Source organism: Pseudorca crassidens, chromosome X, assembly GCF_039906515.1.
Source record: "Pseudorca crassidens isolate mPseCra1 chromosome X, mPseCra1.hap1, whole genome shotgun sequence".
Lineage (NCBI taxonomy): Eukaryota > Metazoa > Chordata > Mammalia > Artiodactyla > Delphinidae > Pseudorca > Pseudorca crassidens.
In genome coordinates this window covers 48,818,781-48,839,083 of record NC_090317.1, presented here as the reverse complement: position 1 = coordinate 48,839,083, position 20,303 = coordinate 48,818,781, and the positions used below count along the sequence as shown (strand labels likewise).

General features: G+C 38.3%; 1 protein-coding gene across 3 annotated transcripts in view; it reads left to right on the top strand.

Annotated features, from left to right (window-relative positions):
• DIAPH2 (diaphanous related formin 2) overlaps positions 1–20,303 on the top strand; it is an 891,422-nt gene that overhangs the window by 835,194 nt on the left and 35,925 nt on the right. For 2 of the 3 annotated variants that reach the window (XM_067724058.1, XM_067724057.1), the window contains one exon: positions 6,393–6,510. The exons of the other annotated variant lie outside the window; for it this stretch is intronic. In XM_067724058.1, coding sequence (XP_067580159.1) covers positions 6,393–6,481 — 89 coding nt within the window. In that variant the 3' untranslated portion in view covers positions 6,482–6,510. Of the gene's footprint in view, positions 1–6,392; positions 6,511–20,303 lie in introns of those variants that run through there. 3 annotated transcript variants of the gene reach the window in all.

Sequence of the window (20,303 nt, the reverse complement as noted above, 5' to 3'; positions counted from 1 at the left end):
TCCTGAAGAGGCTTATAAAAACAGGCTGGTGGGACATTTGGTATGTGTTTCTTTGATGCTTTACAGTCTGTGTTTCTAGTGTCTGCATCATTAGTGTGTGTCTCTTTTCTGGGCTTGCACTCTGTCATTACTCATCTGTGTCTGTTTTGACTTAAACTGGTCCCTGGAAGAGAGGAAGAATATGGTTCTCATTGAGTTCTAATACTTCTGTATGATGATAGCTCTAGCACCAACGAAGAAACTGTTGCATGTCCATTGGCTGCAAACCAGATCTTCAGGAAAGCAGTTATATGGCAACCTTTATGAAATGCAATTTTCCTTTACCTTCAATTTCGTGTTTTATTTCACTGTATGGTTTTTAAGTGAGAGAGGTAAGAAGAGAGAGCTAGCTACAAGGTGGAAGTTGAAATATTTTTACAGAGACATCATTATAGTCAATGTGATTGACTATAGTTGTAAGTAGGGTGAGTGGGAGAAAACCTTATTAAGAAAACGAGAAACAGGGATGAAGAAAAGGACTTCAGGTAAAAAACCTGGAAGTCAGTGTTAGTGTAGGAAAAAGACTGTAAGGTAGAAAAGGAATTTTTTAATGAAAAAAAATGAATAAAAGGTGATTTTATTTTTATTTTAAATAAGACTGTGTCAAAGCATTTCATAAATAATAAAGCTTTCTATGACTGTAGAAGATGGTTATGCTTGTATAGCAAAGGCCGTGTTAATGAAATGGCTAGAGAAGTAACATTTTACCTGGTTTTATATGTAGATCTACTGCATGCATTACTGTAATTTTTGTTGTAAACTTCTCCTAAAATAGGTTTTGTGAGCAACAGCAGTAATAGCAACCATCCTCATGACTCTACCATTCTACCATGGACTCAGGAACTTTCACATGAGCATTCCAGCACTATGTATCTCATTTTAGAGCACAGAACACCAACCAAAACTTCAAAGGGAATATCGCACAACAGAGAAGCAGTTTCATTGGGTCAGTCATGATCCTAAATATTTCAGCTGTGGCTTTGAGATCTCTGCTCTATTCCCAGTGGATATGATGGTAGAGAGAAGCAGTCAATTTTCCATGGGTTTTATGTCTGTTCCCTTCCTTCCAGCCAGAATCATCTTGGAATTAAACATGTATGGAAGTTGTAAAGGGACCCTCCATATGCTTACTGAAACTCTTAGCTGGCAGAGAAGAATAGACGCTTTGGAGAATTCACTGGACATAGATCCTCTACCGAGTAAAAGGATCGCCTCTCTTAAGTCATTCATCATCCACTTATTTATTTATTCAATAAAAATATATTGGGTGCTATATTAGTTTCCCAGGGCTGCCACAATGTATTGCCACAAACTGGGTGGCAAAACTAGAGGTTTATTCTCTCGCAGTTCTAGAGGCTAGAAATACAAAATCAAGGTATCAGCAGGGCTGGTTCCTTTGGGGGGCTCTGAGGGAAGAATCTGCTGCATATCTCACTGGTATCATCTGGTGGTTGCCAGCAATCCTTCGCATTCCTTGGCTTGCAGCTGCATCACTCTAATTTCTGCCTTTGTTGCCACATGGCCTTCTTCCCTCTGTGTGTCCTCTGAGTTTTTGTGTTGCCAAATCTCTTTCTTCTAATAAGGATGCCAGTCATTGGATGTAAAGCCCACCCTAATCCAGTATGACCTCATCTTAATTTGATTCCATCTGCAAAGAACTTACTTTCAAGTAAGGTCACATTCACAGGTACCGCAGGTTAGGACTACAACGTATCTTTTTGGAGGACACAATTCAACTCACAACAGTGCCTTCTTTGTGCCAGATACAGTGCTGGATGCTGGGGATGGAAAGATGAATAGCATGCAGTCTCTGCACTCAAAGACCTCATTCAAATGGAGGTAGACATAAATATATAATATATTGTCATAAATAATATACATCTCAACAAAATGCTCTGGGAGCACAGAGAAATGGGCGACTAACGTTGTCTTAGGTGACCAAAAAGCTTTCTTATGGAGCTGTCTTTTGAGGCATGAGAAAATGGATATTGGAGTTAATAAGTGAATTCATGGTCATGAGTATGCAAAGGGCATTACAGAAAAAAAGCAACAATATGTATAAAAAGATGATGTCATGAAAAGACCCAGCATCCTTCAAGAAAGTCAAGGAGTTGTAACTGGACTGTAGGGTTAGTTGTAGGGAATGGTAGGATACACGGTTGGGCTACATAGGAGAGAATGAACAGGTGGTAGATGGTAAAGGGTGCTATTTCATGCCAAAGAATTTGGCTTTATAATATATAATAGAAAGCCTCTACCAATACCATTGTGGATATTTTTTTTAATCCTTAAAGTAACAATGAATGGACTTAAGTAGTATCATAAAATGAAGTGAAACAGTAGTTAATAAAGCATCTTGCAAAATGAGAAAGGCCATTTTGATTTAGTGAAAATTATTGGAATTATGCAATAATTTTAAGGAAATGCATGTTTATTTATGTCTACTATGTTCAGGAGCTTCAGCTAAGTTAACAAGATTCAGTCATTCAAACATTAGTAGAGGTCCTAAAGGATCCAGTTTTAATGAACAAATAGGGCTAAATTGTAATTAGCATATCAATTGTATGTAAATTGATGCTTGTAAAGTACGTGAGGGGATATGAAAAGTTTGTTCTCTTAAGCATTTTAAATATTCTCCTTATAATCTTATTTATACTATTAATTTTAGATTATCTATGGGGAAGGAGTTTGCTTAACAAAAGTAAACATCAACCCTAGTCCCTGGGAAACTGAAGAATTCTGAGTTAGTCACTTTTTATTTATTTAAGTAAGTATTGTATTACGTAACATCTGTGAACCAGATTCTGTCCTAAGCAGCAAGGATTCAAAGATATGACAGGACACATCACTATCCTCATATAACTGACAGTCTAGTGGGAGAGACTAAGGTGGAAACAAATAATCACGTTAAAATCCGTTGAGTTGGATAATGGTGTATACGGGTTGCTGGGTGAATGCAATGGAAGAAAGACTCAACTCTTAGTGGGAGAAGGGAAGCAGGCGATCAGGGAAGGCTTTATATTTAGGTTGAACTTTGAAGGATAAAAAGTGGTTTTCCTCGTAGACAAGGAGGCCAGAGTGGGTAGTCAGTATCTGAGGTTTGGGGCACAGCTGTTTAAAAAGCTGAGATAGGGCTTCCCCGGTGGCGCAGTGGTTGAGAGTCCGCCTGCTGATGCAGGGGACACGGGTTCGTGCCCCGGTCCGGGAAGATCCCACATGCTGCCGAGCGGCTGGGCCCGTGAGCCATGGCCGCTGAGCCTGCGTGTCTGGAGCCTGTGCTCCGCAATGGGAGAGGCCACAACGGTGAGAGGCCCGTGTACCGCAAAAAAAAAAAAAAGCTGAGAGAAATGGAGGCTTTGCCATGGTCCTAGAACTGCAAAAACTGAAAAGTGTATGGTTTGGGGGGAAAAAGAGTATATGGCTTGAAGTACAGATGTGAAGAGGCAAGGTGAGAGATGAAGCTGGGGAGTTGGACAGCAGCCAAGAAGGGTTCTGATACAAAGGAGTTTGAACTTTTATATGGTGTAGGATCCACTGACAGGTCTTAAGCAGAAGAGGGCCATGATCAAATTTGGGGTTTTAGAAAGTGACCTCTGGGAGCCATTTGGAGTGAGAGACTAGAGCAGTGGTTTTCAAACACTTTTTCTTTTATGCAGAGAAAACTTTTCCAAATAAAATCTTCTAGCTAACCAAGATAAGAGTGGTATTTTATTAGAATAAACGTGTGTTTTCAAAGGTAGAACATTTATTTACTAGGAGGTGGTGAAAACAGACGGCTTCAAACTAAAAACTGTAAAATTGGGGATTATACGTTACAGCTCCTGTGTTACATCAGATTCAGCATCAAAATTACATCTGATTTATTACTGTACCATATTGAGACAATTCTGATTTGCAGTAATAAGTTGTTGTAAATAATGTTTTAAGCAACTCTCCTTGCCACGTCAGGGTATTCTTCAGTTGAACTGATCTAGAAATATAAAAAAGGACAGATACTGGGGGGAAAAGAAACCCTAAAAACAGTCACAATGGCTCAAATAATTTACCATAAATAGAGACATTCAAAACTTTTTAAAAATGTAAAAATCAGGGCTTCCCTGGTGGCGCAGTGGTTGAGAGTCCGCCTGCCGATGCAGGGCATACGGGTTCGTGCCCCGGTCCGGGAAGATCCCACATGCCGCGGAGCGGCTGGGCCCGTGAGTCATGGCCGCTGGGCCTGCGCGTCCGGAGCCTGTGCTCCGCAACGGGAGAGGCCACAACAGTGAGAGGCCCGCGTACCGCAAAAAAAAAAAAAAAAAAAAAAGTAAAAATCATGCTGGGGGATAAATGAGGAGTTTGGGATTAACATATATACACTACTATATATAAAATAGATAACCAACAAGGACCTACTGTATAGCACAGGGAACTATACTCAATGTTTTGTAATAACCTATAAGGGAAAAGAATCTGAAAAAGAATATATATAACACAACATTGTAAATCAACTATACTTCAGTAAAAATTAAATTAAATCAAAAAATAGGGCTTCCCTGGTGGCGCAGTGGTTGAGAGTCCGTCTGCCGATGCAGGGGACACTGGTTCGTGCCCCGATCCAGGAAGATCCCACATGCCGCGGAGCGGCTGGGCCCATGAGCCATGGCCACTGAGCCTGTGCGTCTGGAGCCTGTGCTCTGCAACGGGAGAAGCCACAACAGTGAGAGGCCCGCGTACTGCAAAAAAAATAAAAAAATAAAAAATAAAATTAAATTAAAAAATTCAATTCAACCTATAGTGTTACATCTCTATTTTATGAATTCACTTTTTGTTTCCACGTGCATGGTAGACACAGTATATGTCTGCTGAATTAATATCACCAAGAACAAAGTAAAAATTTCACCAACAAAATACATACTTAAATAGCATGAAACCACAAGGATTTAAAATCAGAAGTAGCTCTCTCGCAAGAGAGAGAGGGGATATGGGGATATACGTATGCATATGGCTGATTCACTTTGTTATACAGCAGAAACTAACACAACACTGTAAAGCAATTATACTCCAATAAAGATGTTAAAAAAAAAAAAAAAAGTAGCTCTCTTCTACAGCAAGACAGATATTCACTGGTATTTGTCCTCTAGTCCAACTTCCAGCTCTGATTTATACAATCCTGACCTACCAGAAAATTGGGATAGATATCACGTCATATCTATCCCAAGAAGATCAAAAAGAGGTCCTGCTTTAAGAAAGAAGAGACTCATGTAGATTTGTATGGGGTTAGAGGAGAGATGTCCCTCTCCAGTTCCATTAGAAACTGCTACCAAGAAGGGTTGTGAATAAACATCTTGGAATCCTACCCACCTCTCAAGATCCACATCACATTTCACCTTCCCTATGTGACACACTGATAGCTCAATATTTCCTAAGGGTTGCCCACATGCCAGGAACAGCACTAGATGCCAGAGATACAGACATGAAAAAGAGTAGCTCTCATTATAATTCCTAGCATCCGTTTTCACTCGTTTGTTTTTTAATTATTTTTCTCATCTATATACAAGACTCTAAGGCCCATAAGAGCAAAGTTTCTGTAAGTTTAATTCAACATACTTGCGGTACACGGGCCTCTCACCATTGCAGCCTCTCCCGTTGCGGAGCACAGGCTCCGGGCGTGCAGCCCCAGCGGCCATGGCTCACGGGCCCAGCCGCTCCACGGCATGTGGGATCTTCCCAGACCAGAGCAGGAACCCACGTCCCCTGCATCGGCAGGCGGACTCTCAACCACTGCGCCACCAGGGAAGCCCTAATTCAACATACTTTTGTTTGCCACAAGCTTTGTGGCAGGTCCCATGTTAGGTGTTAAAGATACAAAGATGTAGCAAAAATCCTTGAGTAGCTTACAGTTCTAACCTGTATAAAACCTAGAGGGCTACAGTATACATATGTGTAGCCAGTTAGCTGTGAGGATAAATCCTTCAATGCTCTGACTAGATCAAAAATGAGATTAAAATATATATTCTCCTTTTCAAATGTGTCATTTTGATTTCACTTTCTTCTTGGGACCCTGTGGATGCCACATGAAAAACCCTTAGGTTCCACTCCAATTATATCCATACTTCATATCCTAGGATGAGCCATCACCCTACAAGGATTTTATTATGTTAACCATCGCAACAAGTCCTTTGTATTATGAATGTGTAGGGTTCACTTTCACACATTACCATATATCTCAGCATTCCTTATACTTATTTAAAGCAGATGGTGGGGAACCTTTATTTTTTTTATTTCTGGGAATATTTTGGTGGTGGTGGTGGTCGTATTGTGATATTGTTATTGGGGGGGATTTTTCGTTTCTTTTTTTTTTTTTTTTTTTGCAGTACACGGGCCTCTCACTGTTGTGACCTCTCCCATTGCGGAGCACAGGCTCCAGACATGCAGACTCAGCGGCCATGGCTCACAGGCCTAGCCACTCCGCGGCATGTGGGATCTTCCCGGACTGGGGCACGAATCCGTGTCCCCGGCATCGGCAGGCAGACTCTCAACCACTGCACCACCAGGGAAGCCCTATTGGGGGGATTTTTGTCACCTTCTTTTAGTGCTTATCGCTATGCATCTGCCATATTTGATGATGTGTATCCTTTGTTTTAGTATCATCCACTTGGATCAGTTCCCCTTCCAGGTTTCTGTTTGTCTTGATGCGTGTGTTTGTTTTGCTGTAAAAGAAAATCAACAATTGAATTGCCAGTGACAGACACACCAGGACCATTCTTAACAGATGTGTAGAGATAATTTCTCTTTCCTTAAAGTCTATAAGTTATCCTCCTCTATAATGCCTTTTAACTGCAACTCAACCACAGTAGACTACTAACTACCAAACAGTTGACTGCTGCCTAGGATGTGTTTTCAGTCGTTGGCTTTTCTAAGTAATTATTTGTCAGAAAGGAAGGGGAATGGATGAAAATATCCATTCTGACACCTCCCGAAATGGAAGTGTTAGTTGACTGTATCTGTTACATCACCCTGTACCCATTCAGCGTCACTAATCACAATGCTAAGTGACCTTTTACTTTACTCAGCATTAAACTTGTGCTGCTTGACCTTTGAGCCTCAAGCAGGCTTTTCCCTGGCACCCTGCTGTATCTTTAGTACTAAACTCTTGAATCATTATCTATCCTGAGGATCTGCCTTGCCTTAGAGGTACTCTGACATTTGCCAAGACTTCCCATTGGACTTTGCAGACATTTCCAGATCATGACAGTGTCATTTGATATCTTGGTTTTAAACATCATCAGAGTGGCTTGTGCTGAAGAACCTGAAATAAAAAGAAAATGGTAAAATTAAAACAACAAGGCTCTTCTGTGCTTGTTCAGATGGCATGGAAAAATACTTACATTTTTTTTTTTAAATTATGAGCACAGCCATAAAGCCATGACTATTTTTCAAGGGATCGTGGTATAAAATAGAGAGCCAACAGTGGAAAAGATACAAAGTAGCCCATTTGCAAGAGGGTTTATTTTTAGATAAGCCTTGCAGTTAATAAAGCCAATTTTAATAAAACTTTACTGTTTATTAACTACTTGAAAAAATTTTTACAATACCTTATTTGAGCCTCACAAGATACATGTGAACATAATAAGATAAACTGACCTCCTCACTTTGCAGGTGAAGAGACTGAGGATTAGAAAGATTGACTCATTACTGGTTTCCTGGCTTGAATGAGGCTGAGCAAAATGTAAGCCTAGGACCTCTGAGTCCAAATTCTGTGTGCCTTCCACTATATCATGCTGAGTCTACTTCTAACGTGAGATTTGTGTGGACCATTCAGGAACTTTAAATGACACAGCAACCCGTGTTCAGGTCAAAACTTAAAACTAAGGTAGATATTAAGGCAATTACACAATCTATTTCTTCACATACTAAATTAGCTACAACAGAATTTTAAAATCTTGTCTTCATTATTTTCTGTTAAAATATCTCTGGGAAAATTAGAATTCTGCTAATTGATTTTTTAAAATCCATAGTAAGCCTTCATACCATTGAGGCATATCTGAGAAGACTAAAATCTATTTTATTTATTTTACAATCTGAAAAGGGAGTCTTATAAAAATTAATTAGGCTTCCTAGAGAAGGAAATAAAAGTTTTAAAAATGAAGTAATGATAAACAGTAAGCTCTTTAAATATGTAAGAGGCATATAGAATTACAAAGCAACCTGGGGGGGACCAACTGGAAGGATTGATGACAATGAAAGCAAATGCATTTTAGGATATTTGGCAGATTAATCCTTTGTTTTTATGCCCTCAGAGATATGAGGCCAGTAGCATGTCTTAAATCTAGGCTTCTGTTACAATCTACTTTTCATCATCACTGTGAAGAACGGTGAAATTAAAAAAAAAAACTATCACTGTGTGGAGCATTTTTGTTTAATTGGAGGATAATTTTACACTTAGTATTTCTCCTTCAATTTCAAACATTATCACTTTAATTACTTCAAGGAAGTAGTTGATTCTGTCAAAAAGTTAAGGAAACTGAAGAAAGAGAGTTTGCAGTTGACACTCAGCTGTTCTGAGTTCACTGAAAGTGAAATGCCAAGCTGCCAGGGGTAAACTTCAGGAAGCTCTCCTGAGGTTCACGAGTGGGCCGAGAAGTGGCAGATGAGCTTCTGTGTGGGTAAATGTATTTAGAAAAAAAGAAAGTAAAATAAGCCAGGCTGCATTCACAGGCTGGCAGGCTTCCAGCTTCTCTGTTCCCATCTTGCAAAGGGATCTAGGAGTGACTGGTAGCTGTCCCCTGAAAAAATGAGCTCGGGAAGTTGCCATAGCCACAAAGGTCGACATTTCTGCTGGTCTGCATCTGGAAAAAGATTGGCATCCAAACAGAAGACATTCTGCTTCCTTTGTACACGATTAAGGTCCTCCAGACTTGATGAAATATTGCGGGTAATTCTGATGGCTGCTCCTTTAAAAAAAAAAAAATACTGCTGCTGCTGCATCAGGCCAGAGAAGGCATTTGTAATGAACTGGCAAATAGTGAGAATTCCCTGTTATGAAAGGCTAAAAAAAATTAGGACTCTTCTGTTGGAAAATATAGTGGTTCTGTGAGGCTATGCTCAGAGTCCATCAAATGAAATCATAAAAGCTTTGGGTAGGATATGTGCAAACCTGTTTACCAAAGCCGAGAATATTGGAACTAAGGAATATCCTTGAAACATTACAGAAGTAAACAATGGGGAAGGGGTAGTACTATACATGACTCGTGGAACAAGTTACCCCAGAAGTTGTGAGCGTATTTATTTATTTTATTGAAGTATAGTTGATTTACAATGTTGTGTTAGTTTCAGGTGTACAGCAAAGTGATTCAGTTATACATATATATATATATATATATATATTCTTTTTCAGATTCTTTTCCCTTATAGGTTATTACAAAATACTGAGTATAGAGAACTAGCATATTTTGAAAAGTAAAGTGACTCGGGTCAATTCGTCCATGAATTGTGTAGACACATGGTTAGCAGAGAGAAGGTGGGAAGCAAAGGAGAACAAACCATTTCTTTCTATAGAGCAGCCCTTGGTGAAGCCCACCAGAAATAGAATCATGAGGCAAAACAGATCATGAGTGTGGTATTCTTCAGGTTTCTAGTTGAAAAATGTATTCAAAATAAAAAATGTATTAAAAGGGTTAGTATTGAAAATGGTAATGCATTTATGGATTGCAAAAATTCTTGTTCTTGTCCTACTTTTGACTTCACCATTGTTCATATAAAGCACCATCCTGCCAAAGTCATGGACCTAGAAATTCAGGCTCAGTGCTTATGGGGGCCGTACGATGTGGCACTTCAGGTTATGGACTTTGAAACTCCATGGATATCCAGTAGTTATTCACTGCATGATCTTGAGCAAGCGTTTTAATTTCTTGGAGGCATACTCTCCTCATTTGTAAAATGGCTTTCCTAATACCTACCCTGTAGGGTTCTTTGAAGAATCATTGACATATAACATGTGCAAGTCACTTAACAAAGTTCATGACACCCAGCAAATGCTAAGTGGCTGCTCTTACTATTATCGTGGCCGAAATGAGCCATGTATACCGCCCTGGATTCAAAAGCATGTAACAAATATTATGGCGAAGGTGTGCCCCCATTTTCCTAATAGAATTTTTTTTAAGTTTTTGACCATTTTGAATATAGATAGCCTCTCAAAAATGTAGATGAAATAGTAAAATATCTAATTATGATATGAAATTCATTTAATTGTACAGATGTATTCAACTTGCATATGGTGTAATATAGTATCTTCATGTAGAAAAATTGCTTTTTCCCCCCACTATCCCATCTTGTAAAACAGTGTTGTTCAAATTCTTTACACATATCTCTGACATCAGTGTTTCTATAAGCACAGGAGCCAATGTTGGAGTCACCTAACGGTTTTCTGGAACACATCACATTCATGTCCGTCTAAGTTGTTAGATAGAGATACAGCACTTTAATCGGTGTATGATAGCATCCCTGTCACTTTTATCCCAAGCCACACATCCCTTTGCATAACACTAGGTCAGTTGATTATTCCATTCATTCTAACTATGTATATTTTTTTATCGTCTTTAGGTATTTACTGAATTGCAATTTTAGGTGATCTTTCAAGGGCTTTTGTTTTTTGTTTTTTAACCATCATATCCAACATTTTACTCTGAGAACATACCCTGTAAATAATTCTTAGGTCTTGTTACATTTTGTGGTTTCCAATCCCTCCCCCTAATTCTGTAAATTTACCTCCATAATCACCTAAAGCTCAAATCGAGTTTGTCCCAGACTAATGTGTGTTCTCCAAAGAGTACTTTAATATTAAAAAAAAAAACAGTAATTTAGATAAAGCTCCTTATAATTAAAGAATTTATAAGGACTTGAATATAAGACAGCTTCCTTTTTTCTGAGACATAACTGGGAGGGGGGGGCGGCGTGCCTTGGATTTAGGAGGGTAAGAATATACATGTTCTTAATTTTTACCCAATTATATGACTTTTAAGCATTCATGTTTTTAATTTTTATTCATTCCATATTTATGTTGAGTGTTGGGATGATCCAACCATGTAGGTGACAAAGTTCTTGCTGTTATAGGGATTTTCAGACCTTGGAGAATATTCAATTCAAGAAAAATGTATAGAACACCTACTATGTGCAGAGCATTTGCAGGGAGAAAGGTGTGAGTTGAGCCCCTGTTCTTAACAGCTTATAAGCTATTCCAAGGGGATAAAACAAATATACAAATAATTCTTACCTGGGAAAATAAACAAGCTATAAGCTGCTCTGAGGATTCACAGACAGGAGAAGCCATATCCAGTTGAGAAATATCAGAAAAACCTTCAGGAGGTCAGTCATATTTGAGGTGAAACTTAAAGGATGTGTAAGATATTCATAGGCATTTGGAGTAGAATAGGGAGTAAGGGGACCTGAGCCTAATAGGGGGACAAAATGACATGAGCAAAGGGATGGTTGAAGAAAAGCAAGAAGGATATTCAGGAACAATGAGTAACATATTTAGATGTAACAGTTAGACGTAATGTAGAATTTATGCAAACAATGGGGAAATGAGGCTGGGCTGTAAATGAAACTAGGCTACATTGCAAAGGCCTTCTAGGCTATGCTCAAAAAGTTTATTTTTATCCTGTAAGCAATAAAAGATTTATTAACTGGAGACTGAGTTATGCAATCGGGTTTGTATTTTAGTTACCTTTCTAAGTCGATTTCTAAAAATAACTGTGAGGAGAGGCAAGTAGTCTCAGAGAGAGAACAATAGATTGGGAAATAATTTAGAGATTTATTAGAGGATTTGGAGACCATTTGGATACTGGGTTTTGAAGCACAGGCAGATGGGCGATGATTAGGTATATAGCTATCCCATGTAGTTGTATAGGTTTAGTGGAGTAATCAACAAATTTGGTTACGTTGACATTGGAATAAATGCGTAAGGGTCCTCTAGACATGGTTCCCAAGGCAGTTCATACAGGAAAATAAAAGGTGGAGAGAGAAAGTTCACATGTAAAAAAAAAAAATACACGATAAATCATCACATGGAAAAACACAATTTTCACCAGCAAGAAATTCTAATTAAAATAACAGTAAGGTAGCAACGTGTATCTATTAGAATGTCTAAGCACAAAGTGAGGTGAGGGAGGAACTGTAGGGAAACAGGTACAGTCTGATGGTGGTGCCATTGCACGACAACTCATAGAAATGTGTACATGAAACAATGTAAAGTGAAAGAATTAGATCCCAAGAGAGTATATAAACACTGATTATATCTATAATAATGTGTGTATGTTGACACATACTGGAAAAGAATTTAAAGGAATGTAAGTACTTTAATGTTCATTTGCATTTTCTTTCTGGAACAGTTATTTAAGTGCATTCTAATTTAAAAAGAATGGAATGAAAAATGATTTCCCATCACACCCCTAAAACACATACACATACACAAATCTTTGCAAATAGATTGTGGTAAAATTTGATGTTCATTGTTTGAGATGTTGCAACATTATCTATAAATCAAGGATGTAATTAAAGTTGTATTTCCCTTCGTTATCTGCCATAAGTCTGATGAGGCATTTTTTGATCACTGTTTATTATAGTAATGAGGAAAGAGATCTTCTCCGCATAAATCCTGACAATCTGCGTTTTAAATTCTCACTCACCATGAGTTCTTTCCCCTAAAATAAATACAGAAAGTATAAGCTTGCTATTGCTGATTCTCGCTACCATCCTCTCAATACTCAGTAGCTCATTTTTTTTTTTTGGCTGCGTTGGGTCTCTGCTGCGGGCTTTCTCTAGTTGCGGCGAGTGGGGGCTACTCTTCATTGCGGTGCGGGCTTCTTATTGCGTTGGCTTCTCTTGTTGCAGAGCACGGGCTCTAGGCACGCGGGCTTCAGTATTTGCAGCGCGTGGGCTCAGTAGTTGCAGCACACGGGCTCTAGGGTGTATGGGCTTCAGTAGTTGTAGCACGCGGGCTCAGTAGTTGTGGCTCGTGGGCTCTAAAGCGCAGGCTCAGTAGTTGTGGCACACGGGCTTAGTTGCTCTGCAGCAAGTGGGATCTCCCCAGACCAGGGATCAAACCCGTGTCCACTGCATTGGCAGACGGATGCTTAACCACTGTGCCACCAGGGAAGTCCGCAGTAACTCATTCTTGAACTCTACCTGTTAGTTGATAGTTGTGTTTCCCCCCGCCAAGGTTGATACATTGAGATGTGTTTATTAAGCACACATAGCTAAGGTTCAGATTTATATGCAACTAACACACTGAATGAACTGAGTGCCTACTATGTGCCAAACGTTGTTGCCTGGCACTCTACAGAGAAGATCTCACTTGATCTTTTTTGAAAAAAAATTATTTTATTTTTTATACAATTTTTCAAGGTTACAATCCATTTACAGTTATTTCAAAATATTGGCTATATTCCCCATGTTGTGCAATGCATCCTTGAGTCTATCTTATACCCAATGGTTTGTACCTCCTACCCCTGACCACCCCTATGGTGCCCCTCCCCCTCATCCCCATTGGTAACCACTAATTTGTTCTCTATATGTGTGAGATCTCACTTGATCTTGGTAGTAACCATCTGAGGTCTGAAACATTATCCCCATGCTAGGCATCAGTTCAGTATGCAGTTCTCTTCAGAGCCTAGGACAGTGCTCTTTCTCTTCTGCCATGGTACCTTTGAAGTAGCTAGCTTCCAACAAAAAGAAGGTACACTGTGTGTTATGGCTCATAGTATAGTTTTAAATATATCACATAGATTTTTATTTTTGTTAATTTTTATTTATTTATTTATTTATTTATTTATTTATTTATTGCGGTACGCGGACCTCTCACTGTTGTGGCCTCTCCCTTTGCGGAGCACAGGCTCCGGACTCGCAGGCTCAGTGGCCATGGCTCACGCGCCTAGCTGCTCTGCGGCATGTGGGATCTTCCCGGACCGGGGCACGAACCCGTATCACATAGATTTTTAGAAAGCAGCATATTTTTAAGAAAGATCTTCCTAAAAACAAAGAAAAGGAGAAGTGTGCTGCTTTTCCTCACTTAAAAAAAATGTATATAGTTGCTATAAAATTTCTTTATAAGGGCATTTCAAAACTTGATACAAAGCAATTCAAAATTATACCAGCAATTTAAGTGGAATCCAAGCATGCAGCAAGATTCTCTACTACTTTCATGATTTCAGTTAAAGAAAACTTACAAGCTGATAAAAAATTTTGAAGCTTTATTTAAAGAGGTGCATGATGTTGGCATGCTGACCAATTACAACAGGAAATTAATGTAGCATTACATAATACAACACATAATGCAAACAAGGAAAATTTTGAAGTAAGCCATGGAAAATCATAAACAAACCAGAAGGACTAAATGGAAGCATCAAGGGGTGATTGGTACAATAAAGTATATTAACTATAAGAACGTTTTCTCACTCATCATATAACATTATTAAGACTGCATTGGGATGATTATAATGCTAGCTTCTATGTGACTGCTGGAATATTATTGAGATTGGAAATGTATACCAGATGATCACCAATATTTTAAGGTGGGGGCAGGAGGGGCTGCTGGTATGAATCATGTAGAAAGATGAATTGAAAAACTATCTTGTTTAACAGAAGAAAAGGAGAGTTTGGGAGGAAAGGTAAATATTTTAGAAATAGGATACGTGGCTTTAATGTAATGAGATCCATATACATAAACCATGTATACACAAAAATTCATCTCCTTTTGCTCTAGTCACACCATGTTTGTGGCTCACAGGAGTAAGATGAGGAGGTCATTGTTCAGAAAAAGAATTTGAGTTGAAGTCAGTGAAAGGAACAGCATTTTCTAGCATTTAAAACAGATACGCAATAGTAAGTAGCATACAGAATGCATGCAAAAAAGGTATTGCTTTCTAGTCAAGTTCTAAATACTTCTATTGATGACGTACAGCTCATTCAGATTCCAGAGACTAATTAGGAACAGAGACTTTATGAAACCGAGCACTCGTTTAACTTGTTCACCTGACAGTTGGCTTTGAATTATATTTTATTACCAGTCAACCTAAATTAAAATACCCAACTCATAGCAAAACCCTGAAAACAGTGTCTTGAATACTGAAGCACATACTGTATGTCAGTAACATGGAGGTCAGGACAAAGATTAACAAAAGCAATGACACTGAGCATTGACGTGATACCAGCAGCTTTGAGCCTGTTCCATCAACAATGGGGAACATGATGGAATCACCAGAGAGAGCGATGCAGTGACTTTTCTAACTTACATTCACAGCTTGAAGAGCATTTAACTTTTCGATCCTAACTATGTAGAAGTCTAATGCCTCATATATATATATATATATATATATATATATATATACACACACACACACACACACATATATGTGTATATATATCTCCTATAATCTGTATTTATATGTATATATAATATATACAAAGATTATAGGATTTATATATAGGATCCAGTGAACTTTTTCTTACCAAAGAGCTGTATCACTGAATGTTATATTATAATATTACAGGAACTTTAAACTTATTGTTACTCCCTAATTACTTCTTTCGAGTGTTTATTATACAGGGCCATCAGAAGATCGTGTTCTATCATTTGATTGCTATCTTTCTTCATGAATATCTATTTTCTAAAAGCATAATCATCTATTATCCAATAAATGAAAGAACAATTATGATTACATGGTTCATTACCTTACATCCCATTCCCTGCTTTAAGCCTCTCGGTTTCGTATCTTTATTGCAGGGTATTTATGACAAGTTGATTCTCTTCTCTGGAGGTCAGTATCATCATCTCTAAAATGAAGGGTTAGACTGAACTGAAATAATCAATAAATTTCCTTCCAGTTCTAAAATTCTATGTTCCATTATCTCCAAACTATTATACAAATTCATAAGGCTCTTTTAAAAATAGCTATCTTTTTAAAAACACTTTATTGACCCGCATGAATTGAGAACTGATGTGATATCAACAACTCCTCTCTCCTTGAATCTGTGATGAGGGATTCATACATGTGTTTGGAAATGTTTAGCCTAAGAGAAGGCACAGGGATAATCAGTCTTTAGGTGTATGATTAAAGAGTGACCAGTTTTCACTCTCTTGGTAAAGGATAGACTAAGAAGGAGCAAGCTGTACCAAATCCCGGAGTAGATAACTTAATGCTGCTCCACAACATGTTGTAGAAGCTGGAGATTCTTAGCGAAGGTAACCATTTATTACAAAATATCAGCTAACCTCCCCTCTAGAGCAATTTAAAGCCAGGGAGTTTTAAAAGGAGGAGGAGGGTGCAAAACAAGATTGGAGCTGTTTCTCCTAATTCCACATGCAGGCATTTTATGTATTTACTGATATATTTGTTAATTACTTATTTTTCTGAGCTGTTTCTCCTAAGAGAAAACCCTCAAACCTAGCTATAGGAAATTGGCATTTAAAGATATAGACATCATCATTGCACCCAAAGTTAGTTTGTATGCACAAGTTTATATGTAGTTAGTTTATATGTATCAAGATACAGTGACAGAACCTGATCCCTCCCATTCCTCCACACTAACCAATTTACAATCTCAGTGTGTCAGAAGCTTGTAAATTATGTTGTATCTATTAATCCTAGTAATCACAGCACATTGTATAAAAAATAGACATTCTTTCTAAATAATCATTAAGTACAAGTTCAAAATTGAGTAAGTCACAGTTGGTGGGCACAGAGACATAGCTAACAGTTAATAATGGGCTCATCTGGTGAACTTCAAGGTCTTCTTTAACGTTATATGACGAAGGTCGTGGGTGGGCAGTGAGGATGACAACCCAGCCAAGAAAGAAGCAGTTTTAATTTTTGTTCTTTTAAAAAAAAAATTCCCCATAAGTTATTCAATTCCATTTAAATATTGCAAAAAGCTGAATTGCGAATGTTCACCTAAACATGAATAAAAAATGTTGATCTTTTATTTAACCTAAAAATAGTAATTATGGATAGGCTGCTTTTATGATTATCATGTTTAAAATATATCATTATACATTGGGAATACAGGGGGGATTGTCATTGTGATGTTATAATAAGATAATTTGTTTTGACTGCATTAAAAATACAGAAGTTGATTATTGCAATATAAGGGGGAAAGTTGTTTGCTTTTGACAGTCTGTCAGTAGATGTAGCCTAGGAAGAAAAGTATGGTAGCCACTTTATATAAAGCAGTAGGAGAAGGACACAAGCTCAGAGAAATTTTTCCCAGTTACTGTTATTAAAGAAATTCTTTTATAGAAGAGAGGCTGCTTTTTTTTTTTCTTTCCGTTTTTGCTTCCATCTCTGAATCCTTTCCTTTCATGTCGCATGCAAAGCGTCTGTGCATGGCAGCCTGTAACTTCTGTTATTGAAACTGCCAACTGTTAAAATGGATTGAGTTGAACCAGAAGAGGAGAATAGCCCCACTGAGGCAAATGCATCTCTACACTCCTCTTTAATAAAATATTGTAAGGAATAGCTAGAAAGTTTCCCCTCAGACTTTCATCTAAAATTGTTAGATTATAGCTGTGTGAAAGAATCATTATTGACTCTTGTCAGACAGTTTTGGAGAGGAGGTGAAGCGACTTGTCTGCTGACTTTGTGTGCTTTGTCAAATCAGGCACTTCGAGCAGAAGTACGAAGTGAAGGCTCATATCAGGCAGTGCCTTGAAGCAGGAACTTGGGCTTATCTCCTGTGACTTGCTTTCTTTGCTTTTTTTCTTTCCTTTTTTCTTTTTTTTAAGTAATCAGATTGGATTGTAAAATGATGGGTATATGACTGGACACAAACACATTTATTGCAGGCTCAGCAGCCGTTACATATCATTAGTGAAAGGAGGCAAGGGGCAAAGGGAACCATTTTGATGTCACTTTCATTCTTTTTAAGGACAGATGCACTCACTGATGAGAAATAAACCGGCATCTGTAAAATTTTAGAGACTGGTAATACTTTTATGCCTCCCCTTCCTGTAAGTAAACATATAACTTTTTAATAGTCGTTAATATAAACTGAAAGAATGGGTGATGTTGGACTTGCTTTTAAAGATGCCAATTATGAAGCAGCTATGACTTATCAGAATCAGTATATTTCTGTATCAAAATAGTATATCCTTTTCTTTCCTAGGTACGTACTACTAGTAATGTACCACTGTGGCTAAAGTTAATGTCAAAATCCAGTATTTCAAAGGTGATACTTTTTTATTAACAAATATAATTTGACCTTAACTTTCCATATATAAAAGGTCGTATTCCTTACACATCAACTCTAAAGTTAGTCCCGTTTTCTGACATTTCTTGTTCTTTATTCTCCTTGCCAAAGAATCATTGTAATAGGCTTGCGCTGCAAAGTGGGGGTTTTTTTGTTTGTTTGTTTTTGTTGTTTGCGCTTCTGAACATTAATTGTTTTAAGGAACTGAATGTTTTACAGCAGGAAGTGCAAAGTTTAACCTCAGCCACTCCCATGCCCCTACCCCCATTGCCAAATTCATGCTTTCTGTTTTGAGTGAAATTCCAGGGAAGAGCGAAATTGCTAAGATGTAACTGGTCCCAAGGAGTAAACTAGACAGAGGGGCCATTCCAGGAAAGACAGTGTCTGTGTCCCAGCATAGAACCTGGCCCTGCCCTACTTCCAGGCATCTTACACATCCTCATAGTCATTTCTTCTGTATTGTGATTTTTTTAAGTGAAGCACTTTTAGATGTCCCATATGGTTTAAAACAAATCAGAAATTCATGTCCTAAATGTTTCGTTAGTCAGAATAATTAAGTTGATCAGTTCTGGGAGCAGTGGAAGCAAAATAATGGGGTCACTGAAGCAGTCAGGCTCTAATGGGAACCGGGGCTCATTCAGATCTCAAATCTAATAATTGTTCTACACCTGTACTCACAGTCCCATTGAGCAAATTCACGTTAAAGGTTTAGTGGAACACTTTCCATGCTGTGGTCCAAAGGGACTTGCTACTGTTTTCACAAGAAGGTGCTGAATATTTTTGGCAATACGTTTTTTGTTATGTGTTAACGAAGCTCTGCGTGTGTATGTCACTGCCCTGTCCCTACGTAGGGAGGGAGAAGAGGGAGATATGTATAACCGGGAATGGTTTTCTTACCAGCGAAAGACAATAAAAGTGCCCTCAAGCATTTGCCACCTGGAGGCAAGGATATGAGATGATTGAACTCACTGGATGGGGTGGAGTGGGGAGAGTTTTGTTAAATAACCGATGTAACCTGGTAGAAATGAGGATTGCTTAATTCTTTCCCTTCATAAAGTAAAATGCTATCAAGCATGATTTTAGTTATTGCAGTAGAAAGGAGCAATTAGGCATTTTTTAGTAATGCACTCTTTCATTTCTCCTAAGTCACTATATGACTGTAGCAGCAAATTGACTGCTTTTGATTCTTCTACAAGATATCTAAGGAGAGCTGACAGACCTAAAAAAAAAATTTAAGCTCTAAAGAGTGGAAAGATGAATTTAATTCTGTCCTATAATGACCGTTGAACTAACAGATCTTCAATAGAACTCTCTCATTGGAGGCTTCAGAGCATACAGGGAAATTAAAAGATTTGCTGTATATCCTGAACAACTATGAAAAAGATATGGCCAGTCCTCTTTACCAGAAAAGGCCATCAAAGCTGAATTAACTTACCTAAAGAATAGTTTTAATATACACACACACAAACTTACTCATGAACATTATGCTCTAATATTTTCACGTTCTTTGCGGATAAACAAAAGAACATACTCATCTATGTATTTATTCAAAAAAATCACTTCTTAAGTGCCTGTTATTTTTCAGGTGCCAAGGAAACAAATGCAAATGGCAGTTCCTGCCTTTCCAGAGCTCCCAGGAAAGTGGGGGAGACAAATAGTTGACACAGGGACAGTCACAGTAGAAAACTTGAGCTGAGGAGGACTTCCCTGGTGGCACAGTGGTTAGGACTCCGCTCTCCCAATGCAGGGAGCCTGGGTTCGATCCCTGGTCAGGGAACTAGATCCCACGTGCACGCCACAACTAAGAGTTTGCATGACACAACTAAGGAGCCCGCTTGCCACAACTAAGGAACCCACGTGCCACAACCAAGGGAGCCAGTGAGCTGCAAGTAAGAGCTGGCACAACCAAATGAATAAATAATTTAAAAAATAAATAAATAAAATTATTTAAAAAAAAAAAGAAAGCTTGAGCTGAATCTTAACAACTGCATAGGAGTTTCTCAGGAAGGAGAAGGAAAAGGAAGAGAAGCATGTCTCAAGAA